This window comes from Camelus bactrianus, chromosome 35 (assembly GCF_048773025.1).
Source record: "Camelus bactrianus isolate YW-2024 breed Bactrian camel chromosome 35, ASM4877302v1, whole genome shotgun sequence".
NCBI classification, from domain to species: Eukaryota; Metazoa; Chordata; class Mammalia; order Artiodactyla; family Camelidae; genus Camelus; species Camelus bactrianus.
Window position 1 is genome coordinate 7,218,239 of NC_133573.1, and position 21,007 is coordinate 7,239,245.

At 39.0% G+C, this 21,007-nt stretch overlaps 1 protein-coding gene across 5 annotated transcripts; it reads right to left on the reverse strand.

Moving 5' to 3' along the window:
* Positions 1–1,509: 1,509 nt before the first annotated feature.
* SUV39H2 (SUV39H2 histone lysine methyltransferase) lies at positions 1,510–19,919 on the reverse strand. 5 transcript variants are annotated; one of them, XM_074358190.1, is made up of 6 exons: positions 19,496–19,919; positions 16,915–17,060; positions 6,855–7,526; positions 4,991–5,137; positions 3,407–3,536; positions 1,510–2,625 (listed from the first exon to the last, which is right to left on the reverse strand). In XM_074358190.1, exons 1-6 carry the CDS (start codon positions 19,911–19,913, stop codon positions 2,519–2,521), a joined length of 1,620 nt encoding a protein of 539 aa, XP_074214291.1. In that variant the 5' UTR covers positions 19,914–19,919; the 3' UTR covers positions 1,510–2,518. The 5 variants fall into 5 exon arrangements, with proteins under 5 accessions (XP_074214291.1, XP_010957697.2, XP_074214292.1 ...); XM_010959395.3 differs by having other exon boundaries at positions 19,436–19,919; XM_074358191.1 differs by lacking the exon at positions 4,991–5,137 and having other exon boundaries at positions 19,436–19,919.
* Between the last annotated feature and the right edge of the window lie 1,088 nt (positions 19,920–21,007).

Below are 21,007 nucleotides of genomic sequence, written 5' to 3' on the forward strand. Positions count from 1 at the left end.
CTCTGCCCTAAATTATTCAACAGTAAGTTTTACTAATTGTATACCAACAGCTACCAGAGACTGGTCTGAGCGTGGAAAGGTGGCTGAGGGTAAGGGAGTATAAGGAAGAAAACAGAGTTTAAAGGGAACACTGACCTCTTTTTTTCTAGCTCAGCTGCTACTCTGAGCTTCTGATGAAATCCACTCTGCAGGCTCAGTGTGACTGGGGCAGGATTATAGATAGTTACATTCACTCCCTTTTGCCCCGCTCCCCTATGAGTACTGTTACCTAAGTTCAAGGTGAATTCAAGGTCGCTAGAGAGAACCAGAGGGGAGTGCAAAATGTTGACTACTCCTAACTACAACAGGCCTATTACAGGAACCCAGGCACTTTATTATTTCTGACTCCAAAAATTAGTTACACTTCATTATCATAATTACATAATCCAATGTAACTACCACATACATACATTTATACACATTCACTGACATTTAAGACTTCATGTTAATACAGCTTATATTGTTAATAGTGCAGCTTATGATCCAAGGTGGGTATTCAAAACATGCCTGTAAACATCCTTCTAAATCCATTTTTAGCATTTTATAATCAATCAGTTTAACATTCCATAAGGCCACTTTTTTTATGCTTTATATGTGAGCGTGGTATAATAAATGCTGGCTGAATGAATTTCAGGGCTAAGAGCACTAGGACAGACTTTGATCAAAAAACTTGTAGTGATCACCAGAGCTTTTAAAGTACAGGTTTATAGTACAGAATAATTACAGTAATACTTACACATGGTGCTTACTGTGACAAAGCCTACTTCTTCTCCACACTGTATATTAACTCCCTTACTCCTCACAACCACCCTTTGAGGTAGGTACGTTTATCATCCCCATTCACAGACACGGCGGCTAAGGCACTGAGAGGTCAGCACACGAAGCTAGTGAGGGGTGAGCCAGGACTCGAATAGGCACTCCAGGCCTGAGTCCATGCTCTTAACCGCTGTGCACTCAAGCCTCTCAAGAGCATAAAAGTGGGCAGGATTAATTGCAACGGCTACTTCATTTTAACTTCAAGAACTGTGAAGTGTAAAAGGAGAAGTGATAAAAAATTCAAATGCCAAGATATATCACAAAAGAAACCCAGTGGCTAGACACGTTTGCCTTAAAGAGGAATACAAGGCTTAGATGTTTGTTTGAACTAAGAGTAGAAATTAATGTTTTTTTTTAAAAGTCTGCCTGAAGTTGGTTAAGTATGTTAAAAATAGGTACAGTTTATGATCTTGGGCATGTTAATGTCATCTAGCCAGTCTCAGCCTGTTTCTTCAGTGTTTTAGGGAAGATGCCAGTCTCATCGACTTATGAGAAGCACATGAGTACATATAACAGGCCTATGACTTGCTCAAAGAACAGCAGCTGTAATTCTAAAACTCCTCTGCACTTCCAGGCAGGGCTTGGCACAATACATTTAAGTACCCGGTGACAAATAATGTCAAAAGTTTTACAAAGCATCCATCTACATTATGCTAAGTGTAAAAATCTACTTTAATATTCAAACACATGAACCCTGACAAAGACAAATCATTGAAAGGAATGGTATAGAAACCTTTGGTTGATCTCAATAACAGGTAGTCAGGAATACATCAGTACTTTTCTGCCTTTTTGTATGTAGCTTTACTACAAATGACAGTAAAATATTCAGAAATAAAGCTAAGCCATGATAAATAGAAAATCAAATACCAAACTAAATTTAAAGAGAAACTGTTGAACTATAAGAAAAATAAGTGCAGTCTAGATTTTGTGCATTTGTGGGGAAAAAACCCTGAGATTATCAATTGTGTATCAGTCCTCTTCTGCAGACACTGAAAACAATGCATCAATATAACTCATACAGTGGATTAATTTACAGTTTAAACTTGATCTAAATATTACCCTTGAATATTTGCTTTATATTGAGAGAACAAATTCTCACAATTCAGGAAACCAATTTAAAGAAGCTAATGTTGACTTAAAATAGTTAAAGCTCCTAACAGCTTTGTTTAAATAGTTTCTATTTTATTGCTTAAGTTCATCTTTTTAACAACCTAAGGGTAATGCAGGTATTTAAAGTCGCAAAGGCCCATTACATTTCTACGAATAAGGACAAGACAAAACGAGTTTACTGAAAATAGACATTTTCCCTTTGCCCTCTGGTTTTACATTTTTAACATACAGAACAGACAGATCACATAACTAGACTGTAAAACACTGACTTTTTTTTAAAAAGAATGGTACAATTATATCTTTGAACCTGTGACAATTATAATTCAAACTAAATTTGGCCACTGGGTATTTCGAGTTAGTCTGTGTGACCCTGTGTTCCTCTCTTCGAAGTGTCAGTAATGCATTTGGCCAATAGCTTGAAACATGAATTGTAAATTAACACAATGTATAATCTTGGTAATGTGAAGAGAGTCCCAAATATTTGTTTTTTTTAAAATGTTAACATTAGAAGAAGAAAAAACTACAATCACCATCACCTCTATTTCCTGAAAATTCAGTTGAGGTAACCTCTGCAAGTCACAGCTCCACATCTACACACAGTTCTGACCCTCTTTTTGGCTGGGCTGTGGTCAATAGAATCTGAAGATATATCTCCAGAACCTGAAAGCATAGAAAAATAAATATAGGAGACAGAGTTAAGACAATTCAGAATGAGTTCAAGTTTTCTATCTGTTGTAAATAAATTTGAATATTCAGAGCCAAATTATTAGAATTGCCTTGAAAGGGTGGCGTGGGCTAATAAGAGGTAAAATGTATGTCATTAGCCCCAATTTGTAAGAATGGATCTCTGAAATGATCAAACTTATTCTTAAAATCTAATGTACAAGCATTCATGTCATACATTACTTTAAGAGCCATAAAGCAAGTTCAAGTAATAACAATATGTAAAGGGCATCATACTTAGGAAAACAAAACACTTACACTGTCACAGTAAAGCAAGTAGAATTAAATGTTCTTCTTAAAAGTCAAATTCAAGTAGGAATGTAATAGGTTCACATATGATTTAAATCATATTTTTAATCTTTTGAATATATATCTCTTAGTAAATATTCAGAAATGTAGGCTTAAAAATTTTTAAATACAAGTAACATTGGGAAAAGATGTTCTAATAAATAAGCTTCCATATGGAAGTTCTGAAAAAAGCAGGCAGCAATGTGGAATAGAAGCCAGAGCGTGACTCGGCGCCAGGTCAGGTAGACGTGGATTCTAGCATTAGCTCTATCAGATTAGCTTCGTGCCCCTGAGTAAAAAACATACATTCAGATAGTCTAATTTTTTTTTTCATCCTTAGTATTAGGAGCTCTAAGGGTTTTCCTATTCTGGTTAGATACTTCACTCTGTAACAACTTAACACCTATGAGACTGTACTTAAAAACCATACCTTTCATTTGATAATCAAAAGTGAGCTCTTCTCCAGCATGTATGGTTCTCGTGGAAAATAATGCTATTCGGGGAAGACGGGTATCGAGGTTATCAATGAAAACATTGAACACCTGAAGATTTGGGTCACACTAGAAAGGAACATTAGAACTCACTTAAGTAAAAATGCCATGAACGAGCTCTTCTACATACCATACACAATCTCTAATTTCCCAGAGTATTAGTTTAAGATCTGCTAGCAAGTAAGTTGCTTGTCGTTTGAGGAATTTGAGGCATGCAGAGTTAAAAATACTGTTTTCCCTTACAGAAAATTTCAGACATACAGAAAGCTAGAGATAATAAGTCCACGTATATCTACGATGCAGATTCAACAATTATTAACGTGTTTGTCAATCTTGTTTCATGTAGTCTTAACTTTTTAACTGTTTTTGGAGAATCTTATGTGAAAATCTTAGATAACAGTATCATCTCACCTGTATTTTGTTTTAGTAAGGTGTATTTAAAGAACTAGAGTAACTTTAAAAAAAAAAAATCAAATCAGCACTGTAGAACTCAAATTTCATATTGCACGGAGTTCCACTTCCTAAACTTTTATTTGAAATTACTTGGTATTTTAAGAACGCTACACTAAATTCTGGAACACGCAAGAAAGATCCAGTGAATCATACTAACAAGTCAAAATAAGTGTTTAATGGTGCCTGATTAGAATATATCTATTTTGAGAGTATCTCAAATTTATCACTAAGAAAAAATTAAAGTAAATGTTTAAGTAAATCAGAAAACAAAGGAGTCAGAAGATCTCTGACATTTCACTACTAATCATAAACTAGTTTCTTGGTATAAAATCCATCAAAAGATTAACAATCTACTTCCTTATATGGTCAGCTACATAACTTACTCTCTGAGACACATTTTCCTTGTAATCTATAAAATGGAGATAATGTCAGTCTCACAAGCCTAATAATATTATGTTATCCACCTGGCATTTTGTAGGTGCCCGGTAACGCTTAACCTCCTTATTTTTGGAAATGGTTTTTATAAAGCATAAGATTATGGATTTAAGATTCCAACTGCATTCTAAGTTCTTTTCAAACAGGAATTAAGGATACTATTTATAATTTAGAAAAACAGCCCCAGATACACTTCAATACTCTACAAAATCTTAAATTCTATAAAAATGTTAACATGTTTACATTTTAAGAGAATACGGCTATCTAACTTTAGTTGTATATCCTAAAATTTAGCTGTGTTAACTTCTGTAAGAAACCCATAATTCTTGAACTTACCTCAACTCCTCTGCCCATTAATTTCTATAGGAGGAGAATACCTATCTTATAAAGTTGTTGAAAGCTTAAATGAAATAACATATGTAAAGATTCTTGCAAAATGCATGGTATATGGTAGGCACCTCAATGAATTTTCCTAATAGAGCAATAATACCAGGAGTTAACAGAAGAGTCCTTCATACTAAAATACTTTGCAAGTTGAAAGAGTATATAGCTTAAAGATAATTATTCCTCAACTATGGAAGATCTTTTAAAACACTAAGTGAATTAGTCCTGTCTGTACTTTAAAAATATCTTACACTGTGATTCACAAAATGAGACACATTTCCATATCGAGCTGCGTCCACTGTGAATTCATCAGATTCATAGTCCAGATCAAAGAGATAAGTGATTCCTTTGTTGTCATATAACTGCCCCCGTCTTTCAGCTTCTTCACTTGTGATTACCTAAAAAGAAACTATACTGTATTATATAGCTACTGTTGAACTGAAGAAACACTCATCCATTAATCTACTAATTAACATATTAATGCCTTCAAGTGCATAAAAAGAAAGGTGTCATCAAAACATTCACACAAACTACTCCAGAAGAGTCAGATGAAAGAGGTGGGGAAAAAGTGATGGTGCCAAAGAAGTGGGACTGTCTGAATGAGACCTGGGACAACCCAACGATGAACAAGCTAAAACGGGACACTAGTTTCATTCTAGTTTACTGGCATGTTCGGAAAGCTACAACTACGGCTCTCTGTAGGATGTGACGGAATGTAAAGGGCTAAATTTACAAGTATGTATGTTCTAAATGCTCTAAAGGCATATTTATCCTATAACGAATCTGTGTGCAGTTACAAATGGAAATCTATTACAAATACATGAGAGAAGGTATGTTAAATTTGCAGTCACCTGTATGGAAAGTTTAATTTTGTAGAATAGGTGGTTTTCATGAAATTCTGTAGCTCATAACCATCATCTGTACAGTTCTGCTCTGAAGAACACAGCTTTACCACATGCTTAGTTTATGAAACCCGAAATACCTCAAGTGATTCATGGTGTCAACCAAATTCAGCTGCCTCAATCATTAAGCCAAAAAAGAGAACAATTTGATTATAAAGAGTTAGTGTCTTGAATAGTGTTTTGTAATAATCTGCCATTGTCTAAAATGTAAGGATCAAAATGAGGATCCAACTTAATCCCAGAATTTTGGATGAATACCAATAATTAAAGGTGATCCAATTCCAAACAACTTTTAAAATGTCTGATTTGACAACCCCAGCTACGCAGTCACACCCACATTTTTCTAGCCACAGCTCAATCCAGCAGTTAGAGCAAGTGGGGTACACCAGTGCAGCATGGTGAAGTGCACTGATTTGGAGCCCTGGTTCTGAATCCTGGCTCTTCTTTACTAAGTGACCTAAGGCAAGTTGCTTCATTTCTCTGGGCCTCAGTTTCCCCATGTCTAATAATGAAGAGAGTATCACTACCTCATAGAGTTGTTGAGAGAATTAATGAGTTAAAACAAAATGCTTAGAATAGTATGCAGCACAAGGTAAATACTATTTTCTGTACATGTACATATATGTATAAAAATTAATTTGCTTATTACTTGGTAATTTAGAGAATGGTCTTCGTAGCTGAGTTACAGACACAAAGAGTTTGGATTTTCTTACCAGTGGATGCAATAAATGTTTTATGTATATTCTGCAGTACTTGCTGATAAAGCATTCATCTACTCTACAGTATCTTTCATGTTGATATAAAATTGAGTTTTGCCAACTACACTTAATCAATCATACTTGGTCAAACGGATGAAGTAAATTACAATTTAAAAGATTCCAAGTAAGGATATATTTAGATCTGATTTTCTTAGGACTTCTGTGTAAAAACAGTTGTCATATTTTAAGATTTACAAATGCCAATTTCAATGACTATGAATGGGTGCTTGTTGAAAGATGACTGTACTTCATTTGTCATTATAATTTTTTGTTCACATTCAAGTTTATATTTCTAAAGACGCCAGTGAACCCTTCTCAAACCTGAAATTTGCACATACTTGCAAATGATAATAACAAAATATACCAAATTGTTATGTTACTGAGGTAAAAAGACAATTTTTCAAAAGCATAAACATTCATGACCATTACTTGCTAGGAAATAAAAATGAACGTACCTCTCCAACATATTCCATGACAAAAGTCATTCTTTTAATCTTCACAAGGGTTTTTACACCCCAGCCACAGCCATTGCTGGTTCGAAAGATGCAAAGTGAATACTGTGTGCCTTTTTGTACAATCCTATTGGGACAATCGGGTCCACACTGACACCTTGAGTTGCATTCATAAATAGGGGTACCAGGTGGGATTTTAATTTGTTGGTTTTTATTATAAGCCAAAAGTACTCCAGCTTCAGCGGGACAACACTTCTCAAAGAAGCAATCTGTGCATGAACAACCAAAGGTAGCTTCGTTTACTAAGCTGATTCCAGGAGCTGGTCTGTATTCATTAATGTAGTAGAAGTCTAAAGGTGGGCCCTCTAAGTCCACAGTATTTTCAACAAAAATCATTCCTTTGTGATTCTTTCTTCTGTTGAGTTCGTCCTGCCATCTCTGCAGAGCTATCCTTTGTTTAGCCTTCCTTACAATATACTCAGCAATGGCAGGTTGCAAAGAACTGTGATTTTCTTTTAGAGTTACTGCTTTGCCTTTCTGTACCTGAGATAAATAATTATGCTTGTCATTAAAGAATTGCTGAAGTAGTAATGGGCACTTGAGATTTTGCAAAGGTTCCCAAGTATTTGTAGAATCTGGCCATCCTTTCCATTTTACAAGATAATATTCCATATCCTTAAAATATAAAAAGAAAATGCAAATCAGATTATGACAGATTCAAATACCAAAAGTAACTTAGTATCTTATAGAGTACGGTATTATCATTTTTCTTATTAAAATCCAGAATACATAGTCACAGGTTATTAGCAGATGAAGTACAAATCAAAAATAAAACTATTTTTCTTTATATTACTTAAAATAGGTATAGAATTTAGATGTGGATACTATTTGACCATAGGCAAAAGAGTCACCCCGGAGAAAGATAAAAGTACTGAAATTCATGAATATTTTACCAAACGGTGATCAAGTTAAACAAAAGAGTATTTATCTTGATCATGGATATAAGCAGTCCCAAAACTAATAATGTATGATGTAGGTCAATGCTTACTTGGCCAGCATGGACGTAGGCATCCTCTAAGGTCCATAATTTAATATTTTACATTGGATAGAAAGGAAGTTCCTTTTCTCATTGACCTGGGCACACATCCCCTAGATTTCCTAAAATTATGCTGTCCAACACAGTCACTCCTCGCTGCATGTAGCTACTGAGCACCTGAAATGTGGCTAGTCTGAACTGAGATGTGCTCTAAGTGTAGCACACACTGAGTTTCAAAGAATCAGCACAAAAACATAATGTAAAATATTTCTTAATTTTTTAAAAATATTACGTGTTGAAGTATTTTGGATTTATTGGGTTAGGTTAAATGTATTATTGAAAGCAATTTTACCTGTTTCTTTTCATTTTGTTTAACATGGTTATGAGAAAATTTAAAATTATAGTCATCCTTTGGTATCTACCAGATGATTGGTTCCAGGACCCCTCTCAGATATTAAGATCCACAAATGCTCAAGTCCCATATATAAAATGGCACAGTATTTGCATATAACCTACTCACATAGTTTAAACCACCTCTGGATTACTTACAATACCTAATATAATGTGAATGCTATATAAATAATTGCCAGTGCATGGCAAATTCAAATTTTGCTTTGTAACTTTCTGGAATTATTTTTTCTTTTTTCAAACATTTGCTATCTAGGGTTAGTTGAATCCTGGGGTGCAGGACCTATGGATACAAAAGGCCGATACATATACATATGTAGCTTTTATTACACTTCTACTGGACAGCACAGTTCCAGAAAGCCCTTATCTTGGACTCACCCGTGGCTGGATTATGTGGCAGGCCCTCAAGGCACCAAAGATCAGATATTTTGATTTAGCCCTCAGACTGCTGTTGGCTACCATGGTACCTGAAATCCTGCCTTCTCACCCCAGTAAATGGCTGTTTTCTTTCCTTAAAGCTAGGCAATGTTAAGTTTCTCTTTAAAAGGGCAGCTTAGTGTGTATTTAAAAAAAAAAAAAAAAAAAAAAAAACTCTCCAGTAAAGTCTCTCAATTTTGCCTTTGTTCTCTGGAATAACAAACATATATCCACAAGCGCTAGGGTGAAATGCCCTCTGAAATATGAAAGTGATTAAACTGCACTCTACAGGTTTCAGTTATCATTTTAATTCATAGATATTGATTAAAAACTTAACTGGGATACATTTACTTTCCCCTGAAATTTTTAATAAAGGTTTTAGTATAAAGTAAGGATGTATTACTAAAAATAATTTATTCATGCCAAATGACCTTGAAGGTCTAGGAAAGGTGGCACTAGACGCATGGCTGAGGCACAAATTGGATGATGAGGACTGTGGCAGCTTTGTAGGAGCCGGTCACCTGGCCCGTGAGTGAGCTTTTCTTTTCCCCACTGTCATCTCAGTGTTTTATTATATTCTACTCAGGAAGCAGTAATGCTTGTTAATTAAAAGAACTTTGCTTCTTTGTGAAAATGGTCAAATATGTTTTCTGTTAAACAAAAATGTGGTTAAATTATGATGTTAGCATATGCCAAAAACTGTATTTCCATGGAAATATATACAATGATTCCAGAAAAAAGAAAAGAGCCTTGATACATACTGAAGCGTTAGTCACTGTGCTTCACTAAAATGTAACATGGCTCTCCCTCTCCTGTCAGGAGGGGTTACTATACTTCAGTGGCATAGTAGTTTTAGTTTTGCTGAATGATAAATAGCAGATACCTGCTCAGTACAAATGAGATTCAGGTGGCAGGACCTAAAATTACCTATTCCCCTTAATTATTAAAGTTTGAAAAATTTCTGATTTCAAAACAAAGTAATGCAACCCTGGTCCTCTTTTTTTTCTGCTACAGTTTTTCCTACCATAGCCGTGTGTTATACCAGCGAACAGTGAAAGAAGCAGAGTGGGTTCAAGTCAGATGATTAAGCTAAATTATCATTCAGCAAAACTAAAACTACTATGCCACTGAAGTTTGCTTCCAAAATAACCTATTGTTTAATGATAAGCCATTTGCATTTTTAGTTACTTAATCAGCTTTGTATGTTAATTACATTGTGCCTATTTAATCTATGGATGGTAACGATCCTTCTTAAATTTAGTGCTATGTAAATATCACTAACGTATTATTTCTACTCTGTAGACTCCTGTCTTTTAGAAGCACTGTTTTACCTTCAAAATCCAAAAAAGAGATTTCCATTTTGAAAAATAAGATAATTTTATACAGAAAAATCAGTTTGACTTACACATTCAATTACTTCAGTACCCTAAAATTCTAAATAAAAGCCCAAAATTTCTTAAGTCGCATATTATATCAGTATTTTATTCAGATATGCAATCAACTCTTGATTACCTATAGAAATGGAGTTCAGTCATAAAAATGATCCATTAATCACTCTTGTGTAATTTGGAATGCATCATATGAATTTTTTCTTAATGACATTTTCCCCCACTATGTTTGGCTAAGGTTAAATTCATTTAAATATTTTAGTATCCATAATGAGCACAGGGAAGTTCAGTCACCGGGGGTGTGATGAAATGTAAGGTCATGTTAGCCTTCAGGAGTGAAATCTCCTTGGGAAAGGAAAGCAACACTGTAAAATAAGCAGCAACGCAAGGCGGTGCCATCTGAAACGCCAAACAAACAAGACAACGGACACCACGAGGCTATAAAGAAGGAAACCAATACAGGTCGATCAGAAAAAGGGCACAGAGAGAGTAAAATAAACTACACTGTGAAAGACTGACAGGATGTGATTTGTTGGGCAGGAATAGGGCAGGCAGGATGAAAAACAAGCAGACACCTGGAGCTAAGATTTGCGTGAAGTATCCAGAAGCAGTGAAGAGATGGATTTAGCTGGCTTTAAAGTTCAGAATATTGAAGTGAGAGATAAAACTTATGGCAAGGCAAGAGCAAATTTTGGACAGCCTTGAACACCTGACTGAGGCATTTGAGCTTTGTTGTAGGCCAATTGTTTTTACAATTCTTAGAAACCACGGTGTTTCTGTGGGGAGCTTCATTCAATGCAAATACATTTAATTCCATCTTGTCTACTGGGAACATTTTACCAATCTTCTAATTGCCAAGCCGACTCTGTCCTCATCTGACCATCGTTTAGGCTTTGATATCATGATTCTCCTCACTTTTGTTTCTTCTCTGCCTTCTTTGCTGAGACCCTCACCCATCACTTAAACAATGCAGACACTTAGGGCTCTGTCCTTAGCACTAACAAGCATGGATCTCTTGAGAATCTGAAGCTGTCCCCTTTCCTAACAAAAGTCACATATATAATACAATGAGTAATTTCAGCATATTTGGATTCCAGGTTAAGAAGTCTTGCTCTAAATGTTCTCTCTGGGCAACCTCATCACTCCAATGGTTTTTAACTATGTGCTGATATTTCCAAAATTTTAGCTGCAACCCCACAGTCACTAGTCTGCTGAGGGTCCAACAGGTTCTTAATCTGTAAACACGGACCTCACCGCTGTCGTTCCTAACGGATTCTCTCTGTATTCCCCAACGGTGGCAAGCTTACTCCTGTCTACTCACTCACACAAGTCGCAAAGCAGGAGGTCAATCTCAACTGTTTCTTCTCCCCCACCCAACCCATCAAGTCTCTTTAGATACTTCTTGTCCATCTCTATTACCATAATTCTAGTTACCACAAACCTTCAATCTTGCCTGGATTATTACATTGATCTCCTACTGGCTTCCCTGACTCCAGAGGGACTGACAACAATCCAACCTGCCTTTCTCTAATAAGGTGTGGTTTTCTTATAAAAACAAAAAAAACCCACAGTACCAGTCATTCTGTTATTTTCTCACTTAAAAAAATTTTAACAGCTCCCCCACTGCCTGAAGAATTAAACTCAAATGTCCCATTACAACAAAGATGACTCTTGACTGGGTCCCTGATGCCTTCTGGCTCAATGTTCCAACACATCCCCATTCTCACACCACCCTCTAGCCACACTGAACTGCTATTAGTACTTGAACATGCCAGGCCTTTTCATACCTTCCTGTTGCTTTGTTCATAGGCATTTCTAATTAGAATGGCCTCTTCCATTTGTCTACTGAACACTGATTTCAGTCTCATCTTTTATGTGTAGAAAAACCTACTCATCTTTAAAACTCAGCTCAAATGTTATCTCTTCTGTGAAGTCTTTCCTGCCTCTCTTGTCCAAGAAGGACTGATCATTGCCATCCCGTATTCCCATTTCTAGTCTAAACTATAAGCCATTTGCAGGGAGGGAAGGAATCTTATTTTCCGTAGCCCCAGAGCCAAGCACAATTCCCTACTATATATTTTGGGCTTTGACTAAGTGTTTCTGAATGTATAACAAAAAGTATGACTGCCAACATGGATGCAAAATATAAAAACCACAACAGTAATGTATGAATCCTTAAAAGGCATACAAGCTGTTCAACCTAACCTGGACATAGCAGTTCATGGTTTTTCAATATTTGTTCTGCCATCTGCTGTCTGTAGCCAGTAAGTAGCAGCATGTACAAACAAAACAAAACAAAAAAAAGGACAAAAGAGAACTACAACAAAAATGTCTATCTTCCTGCTAATTTTCCCCTGCAAGTTTTGAAATAATCTTCATACTCAATCTCAGTGTAATATAGCCTGAATCTGATTATGAAAATCCCAGTGTTTCACGGGAGCGCAGTTTGAGAACTTCTATGGTCAATGGAGTCAGTGGATTTTTCATACCAGTAATGACAGAGAGAAGGAATCGTGAGGCCTGAGTTTGAGGCCCAACACCAACACAAAAGAAGAACAAGACCCTGGAAAAGTCCTTCTTGGATCTCTGCATTCCTGATCTCTAAAATTTGGGTTTTAATCTAATGATTTCTGTTATCCCAGTTCTTAACAAACCACTGTAAGTGCAGCCCGCCCTTTAGGAATGTCCCTCTGCTGTTAGGTGTGGCTATTTTGTTCGTATGTGCCATGCAGTACACTGGTAGTTCTGGAGACACAGAATTACCCAGATACATCAAGAAGTCAAAGCTTTGGGTAATATTTCTTTAATATCTGCTTCCTAAGGGAGAAGCCAATGTGCATGGGGGGGGTTCCTTCACTGATGAGCTGAGCATGTAATAAAGAACAGTCACAGTTTTGTCAGAAAGTTTTCTGTGTGAAGGGGTGACATGGCAAGAACATGGCACAGAAAAATCACACAGCACCGAGACTACTAAGTTCCACTGGACCCCAGCATGTGCTCACAGCTCATAATGGTAACAGCCCTGCTGTCCCCCAGCTAGCATTCTTTCCAATTCCCAGGTTGGCTACTTCAGACCTCCTCCACTTTCCTCAGCGTCCCTACCCCATCACCTCCCCCATTATTTTCAGTAGCACACAACCTTTGTTCCTAATGCAGAACAACAAAAAGCACCAGGCATACATTCCCTGAATTTCCACCCTCCACAGACATGGAGCTAGAGAAGAAGGTAACTGCAGACACAACAGAAGACGTGCACTTTCTCCATCAATTACCCCCATCCTGTCTCTTCAGTTTCTCACTCTCTACAGATTCTCGCTAGCATTTGAATCTCCCTGATTTTTTAAAATTAATAATTTTTAAATTAATAAACAAAATTAAACTAAACCTCCTTTGAGATATAAATGCCTGAATAAGTAAGGAATCTCTAAAAGATGTGATAAATTACTAAAAGTTGAGAGACTGGAGAGTAGGGTTACAGGGTGGGAGATTTCAGCTTAAGACCCTTTATAACATTCACTTTTTAAAATCATGTGCATATGTTATCTACTTGGGGTTTTTTAAATAAAAAAATTTAAAATTACAAACACCCTTACACTCTACATAGCCCTTTCTTCAAAGCTAAGATTCTTGAAAGAGTTGTCTATACGACTTGACTCTACTTTCTCACCTCTGACTTGTTCTTTAATTCATCCTATTTTGATTTCTTCTGTCCACAACACAGAAGCACTCTAAGGGCATCAACAGCCCATTCACTGCTCAATCCAGAGCATGCTTTCCACATCTTCTTTGACCCACTGGTCACGTGGACATGTTACAAGAGATGAAGCTGGAAAGGGGGCTGGTGGCCAGATGATTAAGAACCTCAGTCCAAAGGGTCTCAGCTTAGACTGGTAAACACCAGGGAGCCACTGAAAGGTCTAAAGCAAGGCTCTAATGCAATCCAAGCTATGTCTTAGGAATGTAATAGCTTTGAAGACTATGGTAATGAGACAGTGTCTTACGAGCTGAATGGAGGAAAACACATAAGAAAAGGGCAGGGTCATAAGATCGTCAACCTGCCCTGACTATGAGAGACAGTGAGAGGAGGGGGAGGTATGCTGAAGTAATACTGGCTTACAGATTCAATCATCTGTGTTAGGCAGGAGAAGTGGGGAAGCTAAGTGGGGGTGGAGGACATACGTGTTCAAAGTAAGGCTGCTTATTCCAAAGCAAGAAACCAAAAACAGAAGGATGAAGGAGAAACTTAAGAGCAAAAGCTATCCAAAACTGATCTGAAACACTCAGAATTCTGTGCAAGAAAGGAAACTGGCAGCTCCTTCAATGTAATCACTCCTTAGTAACTAACTCTGTGAAAGTGTAACAGCAATAAACAGGAGAAGACAAATACAGAGACCATATAATCGGATGACCTATTAGATTTAGAGGGCAGGAAGGATTAAACATGTGTGAAATTGTGAGATTAAGTAACTGGGAGTATTATGATTCTGTCCACCTACATAGAGAACACTAGATCAGGATGCAGATTTGAGGGAGGAAAATGGGTCCAGTTGTGAACATGGTGAATTTGGGTACCTGTAGGGTATCCAGGATGAAATAAAGCTCAGAAAGAAGTCAATGCCTCACAAATATTTGAGGGTCAAAAGCCAAACAGATTCAAGTAGAAAGTATTGGGAAAGAGGTTATCTACAGAGCAGCTCCAAGGTGAGAAGGGGGTCAAGGACAGAGCCTTGGCCATTATGTATCAACATTTCAGAGGAAGGACAGGTAAAAGCCAGCCAGTAAAGGAGACTGGGAACGAACAGTAAGAAAAGTTGATGGCAAAAAGGAGTGGAGACACAGGTGAGCAACAGCGATGACAGTAAGCACTTCCATGGTGTGACCACCACCAGTCCGGCTCTGCTGAGTAACCCTCCTCATCTCACAGGTGGAGAAACCGAAGGAAAGGGAACCTACGTAATGTTCTGAAGGTCGCACAACTAGTAAACGGCGGAGCCAGAATCTGAACCTAGGACAAGAGTTTCAAAGGAGAAGGGCAGCCAACAGGGCTAGCTATCACAAAGAAGTAGAATGAGATTTTGAGGTCCTCAAATTTGGCAATTAGAGGATCACTGATAGAGGCATAAATCAGAAGAGAGTGGGTGAAAAACTTAGTAAGTGAAAAGGCAACCCACAGGGGAAGTTTTTTTTTCAAATTGTGTATCTGAGAAGGGACTATCTAGAATATATAAAGAACTAATACAACTCAATAATAAAAAGACAACCCAATTTTAAAAAAAAAAAAATAGGCAAAGGATCTGAATAGACAGTTCTCCAAAGAAGATACACCTATGGCTAATGAGCACTTGAGAAGATGCAGTTTTTAAAAAGTTAATGGGAAATGAAGTAGAAGGAAAAGACAGGAAATACTTGAGTGAGGAGGCAAGATCAAAGAAAGACGTCTCAAGGTTAGGGAAGGTCTGTACAGGTTTATCAACTGAGATAAATCAGTGAAAAAAGAGTGCTTGACACAAAAAAAAAAGACATCCCAGATTAAGCAACATGCTAAAGGGGATTAGTAGGAAGAAAAAAGGAAGCTGGTGACACCTCTGAAAGTAAGAATGAACGAAGACACAGATAACTGGTGTGGAGGTAAGCTGAGCGTTCACACTTGAAGGATCCTATTGTTCACCGAGGTAGAGGCCTGCAGCTGAACACGAGAGGGTGGTGGACAGGGTAAGAAGTCCAGAAAAGTAATAAAAGTTGAGAAAACTGTTGGCAAGAATGGAAAGGAAAACGCAAAAGATAAAAAGCTGGTCAAGGAGAACTGAGCAGTGTGAGAACAGAAGTAATATGGAATGGAGCCAATAAGCATGATTCTATGATACCTGCAGCTGGATTGGTTAGGCCAGAGTTTATAACCTGAAATGGCAGGTGACTGGGCTGTTTGGGGCTTGAAAGTTGCTGAGAGTGTAGTCAAATGCTTCACTGTAAAATCCCACCGAGTGTGGAAGGCAATGATACCAAAAGTAGACGGATATTTCATAGGAAAAACTGGATTTAATGACTGAATCAACATGGAAGATGAAGGAGAAAGGAAACAAAGAATTACACAGGATTCCTGATGCATTTATCTGGAAGAACTGACAGGTTAATGACCAGAACAGAGTTCTTGTAGAAGCAGCAGGCTACAGGGAGATGAATTACTCAAAAATATAGTTCAAGGTTTAGATTGAAAAAAGCTTCTTAGAAGAACAACCCTGTCATTTGGAAGAGGAACAGATATAAACTGAAGCCCAGGGAAGTTAAATGACTTTGCTGAAGTCACAAGGTACTAAACAAAGGCTAGAAATGACCAACCCCAGGCCTTCCTATCATACAATGGAACCTCACTACTGCCTGGAGCTTGACAGGATGGCAGAAAATACAAACGGTGATGCTTCTTGAGATTCAGTAACATTAAAGTTGGCTTGAATTTCTAGGTTCACTTCAGGTGATAGTGGGGAAATATGATTCAGGAACAAAATAAATGACAGGAGAAGCCAATCTGATTTAAAACATTTGCTCTGGTAATCCACATGGAGATAATCAAGAGTTGGATGTAGAATGATATGAGCACCTTGAAATTTTTTAATGCAAGAATATTTTATGCTTTGAACTCCTCTCAATGTTATTTGGCAAAACAGATGATAGGACATGTAAGTTTATCATGGCTAAGAATTTTAACCATTAAGAAGAGCTTTGCTTACTTTTAAGGTGCTTTTTATGTTACCGAAATATGAAATTCTGAACTGAAGTCTGATTAGGTCTCTTTTAAGGGTCTAGGTATTTGCCTTACCTTTACTACCTTGTAGTCACACAAGTATTCCACCTCATAATTGTTTAGATTCCTTTTGGTGATTCCAATCGATTTACATGTGAGCTTTTCTTTTCTAGATAATTCCTGAAGAGTATCAAGTGAAACTAGGCAAGGCACACACCAAGCTACAATAAGAAAATAGAATTCTTTACTAATGAAATACCTACTCAGTTAAAACAAAACAAAAGCAAAAAAATTAACAAAAAGGGGGAAAAACTTAAGACTTCTATATCCCCATCCTTCAACTGGCAATTTTGTAAGACTAAAAATTCACATGATAAGAAACCATTTACATGTCTTTAAGAAAAAGTTAACCATTAAAGAACTGTTTTGGTGCATTGATCTTCTTGGATTTTCTCATGGGCCTCTACCCTACTATGTTTAACTGATGTCAATTTTTACTAGGCCACCTGAACAAAATGTATCCTGTCTGTAAGCTTTCATAAGATTACACATAGATGCAAAGGTCAAAATAGTATTTCTGACTTTTCCATTGGATTCTACATAGAATTGCTGTTTTAATAAAACAGATCTTAAGGAAATATTCATTATTGTAAGAAATACATCTTATATATATTTTAAAATAATTTTGTGGTTTTGTTAAAAAGTAACTTTCCCCTTTGATCCTAACTGAACAGTAAGAACTGAAATCTAACTGAGATGTAATCCTCTAGTTACACACTCATACAGCATATGGCCTACTCTTCCCACTTCAGAAACCTGCATGAAATTTTAACTCCAACTTTGCCCATGCTGCAATGTATTGTTATTAAGGTAATTAAACCCAAAAGTTATAATAAAATAGAGAACACATTGATTTTTGTAATAGTCATTTCCTGTTTTGTTTTTAAAGCCAAGAATGACAATATACAGAGTGTTCAATTTACATAATCCATAAACCATGCTGGATGAAAATCAGACACACTCATCATCAACCTCACAACCTCCGTAACTGTGCTGCAAGATTTTACACTCAAATATCTGTACACAGTGTGCCACCACACTGCATTTACAATGTTAACACAAACTGATGTTTAGAAATCTGCAATAAACTTGGCTTTACGGCTAGTGCTATGATAAGCACCAGAAAAGATCAAGGGTCCTCTGCCCCAGCCACCTAGCTACATGATTTCAGTGAGGTTTCCATCTTTCTGGGCTTCAGATTCACTGAAAAAAAGTGAGGGTTGGAGTAAACTGGGAGTACCAAACAAAAATCTATCAGTAAACGCAAGCCTGACTTGGTAGTGGTGATAAACCTTTTGTTTTGAGGTAATTTCCAGCGAAGAGAGAACAAAGCCATTCTTACGATAGCCTTTCCTCACCCTCCCCAACTCACACCCGGACTTCGATGTCAGACACCCCGCAGCACGATTTCCATCAACCTCCCTACCTACAGAGGACACATAATTCTAGATTAAGAAAGTGAAAGATATTTTCCCCCAAAAAAATTGGGGGGAGAGGTTGCTTGGAGTGGTGATTTGGGGGCAGGGGAGTGGTGAGTAGAAACAACCCCTTAAATCCCTTCCATTTAAAAAACATATATAAAATAGATAAACAAGTTTATACTGTATAGCACAGGGAAATACATTCAATACCTTGTGGTAGCTTACAGTAAAAAAACAATACGAAAATGAATATATGTATATTCATGTATGACTGAAGAACTGTGCTGTACACCAGAAATTGACACAACAGTGTAAACTGACTATACCTCAATAAAAAAATTAAAAAAAAAAAAAAACTTCAGGATGTTTTGTGTAAATTTAACCTCATTATTCTGATTACATGCAAAAGAGGGGCCTCTTGACTACCTACTGGCGGGGGGGGGGGGGGATTTGTCCGCTGTTCCCACCCTTTTCACCTAGTCTAAGTACCATCGCGAGGATTCAAGACAACTCTGGACAGAAACGCTATCTTTTGAGAGTAAGAAAAATTGGGAAATGCAAACCCCTGATAACAATTACGATTGTCGCCAGGAAAGTAGAAGAATTCATTTGTAAGATTAAACATTTCACGACCACCACAAAAACTTTACACTAGTTCACCCTAACCGATAGTGGAAGAAAAGTTGGGGGGAAATACATCCATCATCTATGCAGAGAGGCGCAGTGCTGGAAAACACCTTTAAATTCTGGAATACATTGAAAGTTCTAGTTTTTCAGGGCACGCACAAACACACGTTCAGCACCGAGTTCTTTGGCGTCCACATAAAAACCACGCAAGTTCCTGGTGGGTATAAAAAGCCCCGTAAACCAGGACTGCAGCCTCCAATACCTATTACTGGGGTTTCGCCAACAGGGAACTGAACCTCCTAGTGCGTCCGAACTGGGGGGTATCCTCGCGTGTTTCCCTCCTCCGTTCCCACCTCTGCCCCGATTTCTGTGCGGCCACGCTCACACCACCGGGCGCCTCCCGCTCCCCAGGGAAAAGGCGAGCCCGATCGCAGCCCGTCCCGCTCAAACGACCACAAAGGCGTCCAGCCCACCGCGTGCCCACGGACCTCGAGCCGCGCAGGAATCCGCCCGAGCCGCGCAGGGAGCCTCCCGGGCCGCCCGAATACCTTCACACAGCTGCCGGGCGGGGAGGGGCCGCGGGCGCGACCTGCAGCCGGGGCCGGGCCGCCGAGTCCGCGGGATAGCAGCGGGGCGGGAGGGAGGCGGCCCCGGGGCCGGGCGCGCAGGCCGGACCTCGCAGGGGCCGGGCGCAGGAGGAGACTGCGGGCAGCGGGCGGGCCGAGTTGCGAGAAGGGTCAGGGGCCGGGGCCGGGGCCAGGGCCAGGGAGGAGCCGGCGGCGCGCGTCGGGGGGCCGCGGTGTCAGCCGCGCGGGAGGCGGCGTCTCGCCGCGTCGCGCTCCGGTCGGCCCGCGCGTCCCGGCCCCGCTTCCTGGGCCCCGGAAATTTGCCTGGAGGACGGGGGACAGCGTGGGGCGCCGCTCTCCAGCCCTCGCCTCCTCGCGCCTCGGCCCCCGCCGCCGCCATCTTGAGGAGCTTTCAAACTGGCGCGGTCCGACGGGATAGCTCAGCTGGCCCGACGCCCCGCCCCTGGCCGGCCCGCGGAAGTCGGGAGTCGGGGGCCGGCGCGCGGGCTGGAACCCGCGAGGCGTCCTGACGTCAGTGGAGGCTGTCGCCGGCGGAGGCGGGGCGGGAGCGCGCCCGCGCCCCACGTCGACTCCCGGCGTGGCGGGGCGCGCGCCGGAGTCTCCGGACAGCGGGTTAGGTGAGCGGCCACCTGGCCTGGCCGGGGCAGGGGCGGGGTGCTAATTCAGCACACGTGTATCAGGCCTGCCTCAACTCGTTGGTTCTTTTACCTGGACGTCACGGGTATCTTGTGCAAAATTCCAAACAAAGCGGAGCTTTATGGTGCAGAGTATCTTCCTCTCCCTTAGACAGATAAAACCTCTGAGAAGTGGTTTCTTTTTGGACTTGTTTTTACATAGTTTCTGTAATGAGCATCTTATCACCTTGCTAATAAGGAGTAAAAGGTCCTATCCAACCTTATTACATACAAGGCCCTGTGTGATATGGTGATTTCTGCCCACTTCTCAAATATATAAAACACTGCAAAGATAACTAGCAAGTGAATGAAAAGATTATCAAGATGTTTACCAAAAATATCCTGACAGTTGTTACTCTGGGTGGCAGAATATAGGATGTTTTATATTTTCTTCTTACTTTTAATTTTTTAATGAACATGTTATTTTATAATCAGGAAAATGTTAAAGGTATTTTCACCTTGAAAAATAAATAAAATACTAGAAAATTTAATTGGCAAATCTTCCACAAATTTTGAGGAAAAAAATACTTCTCACTTGTGGATACAAGAAAATTTGGGAGTACAGCTGAGCTGCAAGTGACGCAGGTTGGAACTGCGCAGGCCCCCTAATAGGTGGCTCTTTTTGAATGAACAGGTACTGCAGAACTACAAGATCTGTGGGTCGGTGAATCTACGGATATGGATCTGCAGGATGGTTATTTGAGGATTTTCAGCTGCACAGAGCAGGCGCCCCAACCCCTGAGCTGCTTCCGGGATCAACTTCGTATTTCATTGAGCAACAGCAGTTTTGACGACAATT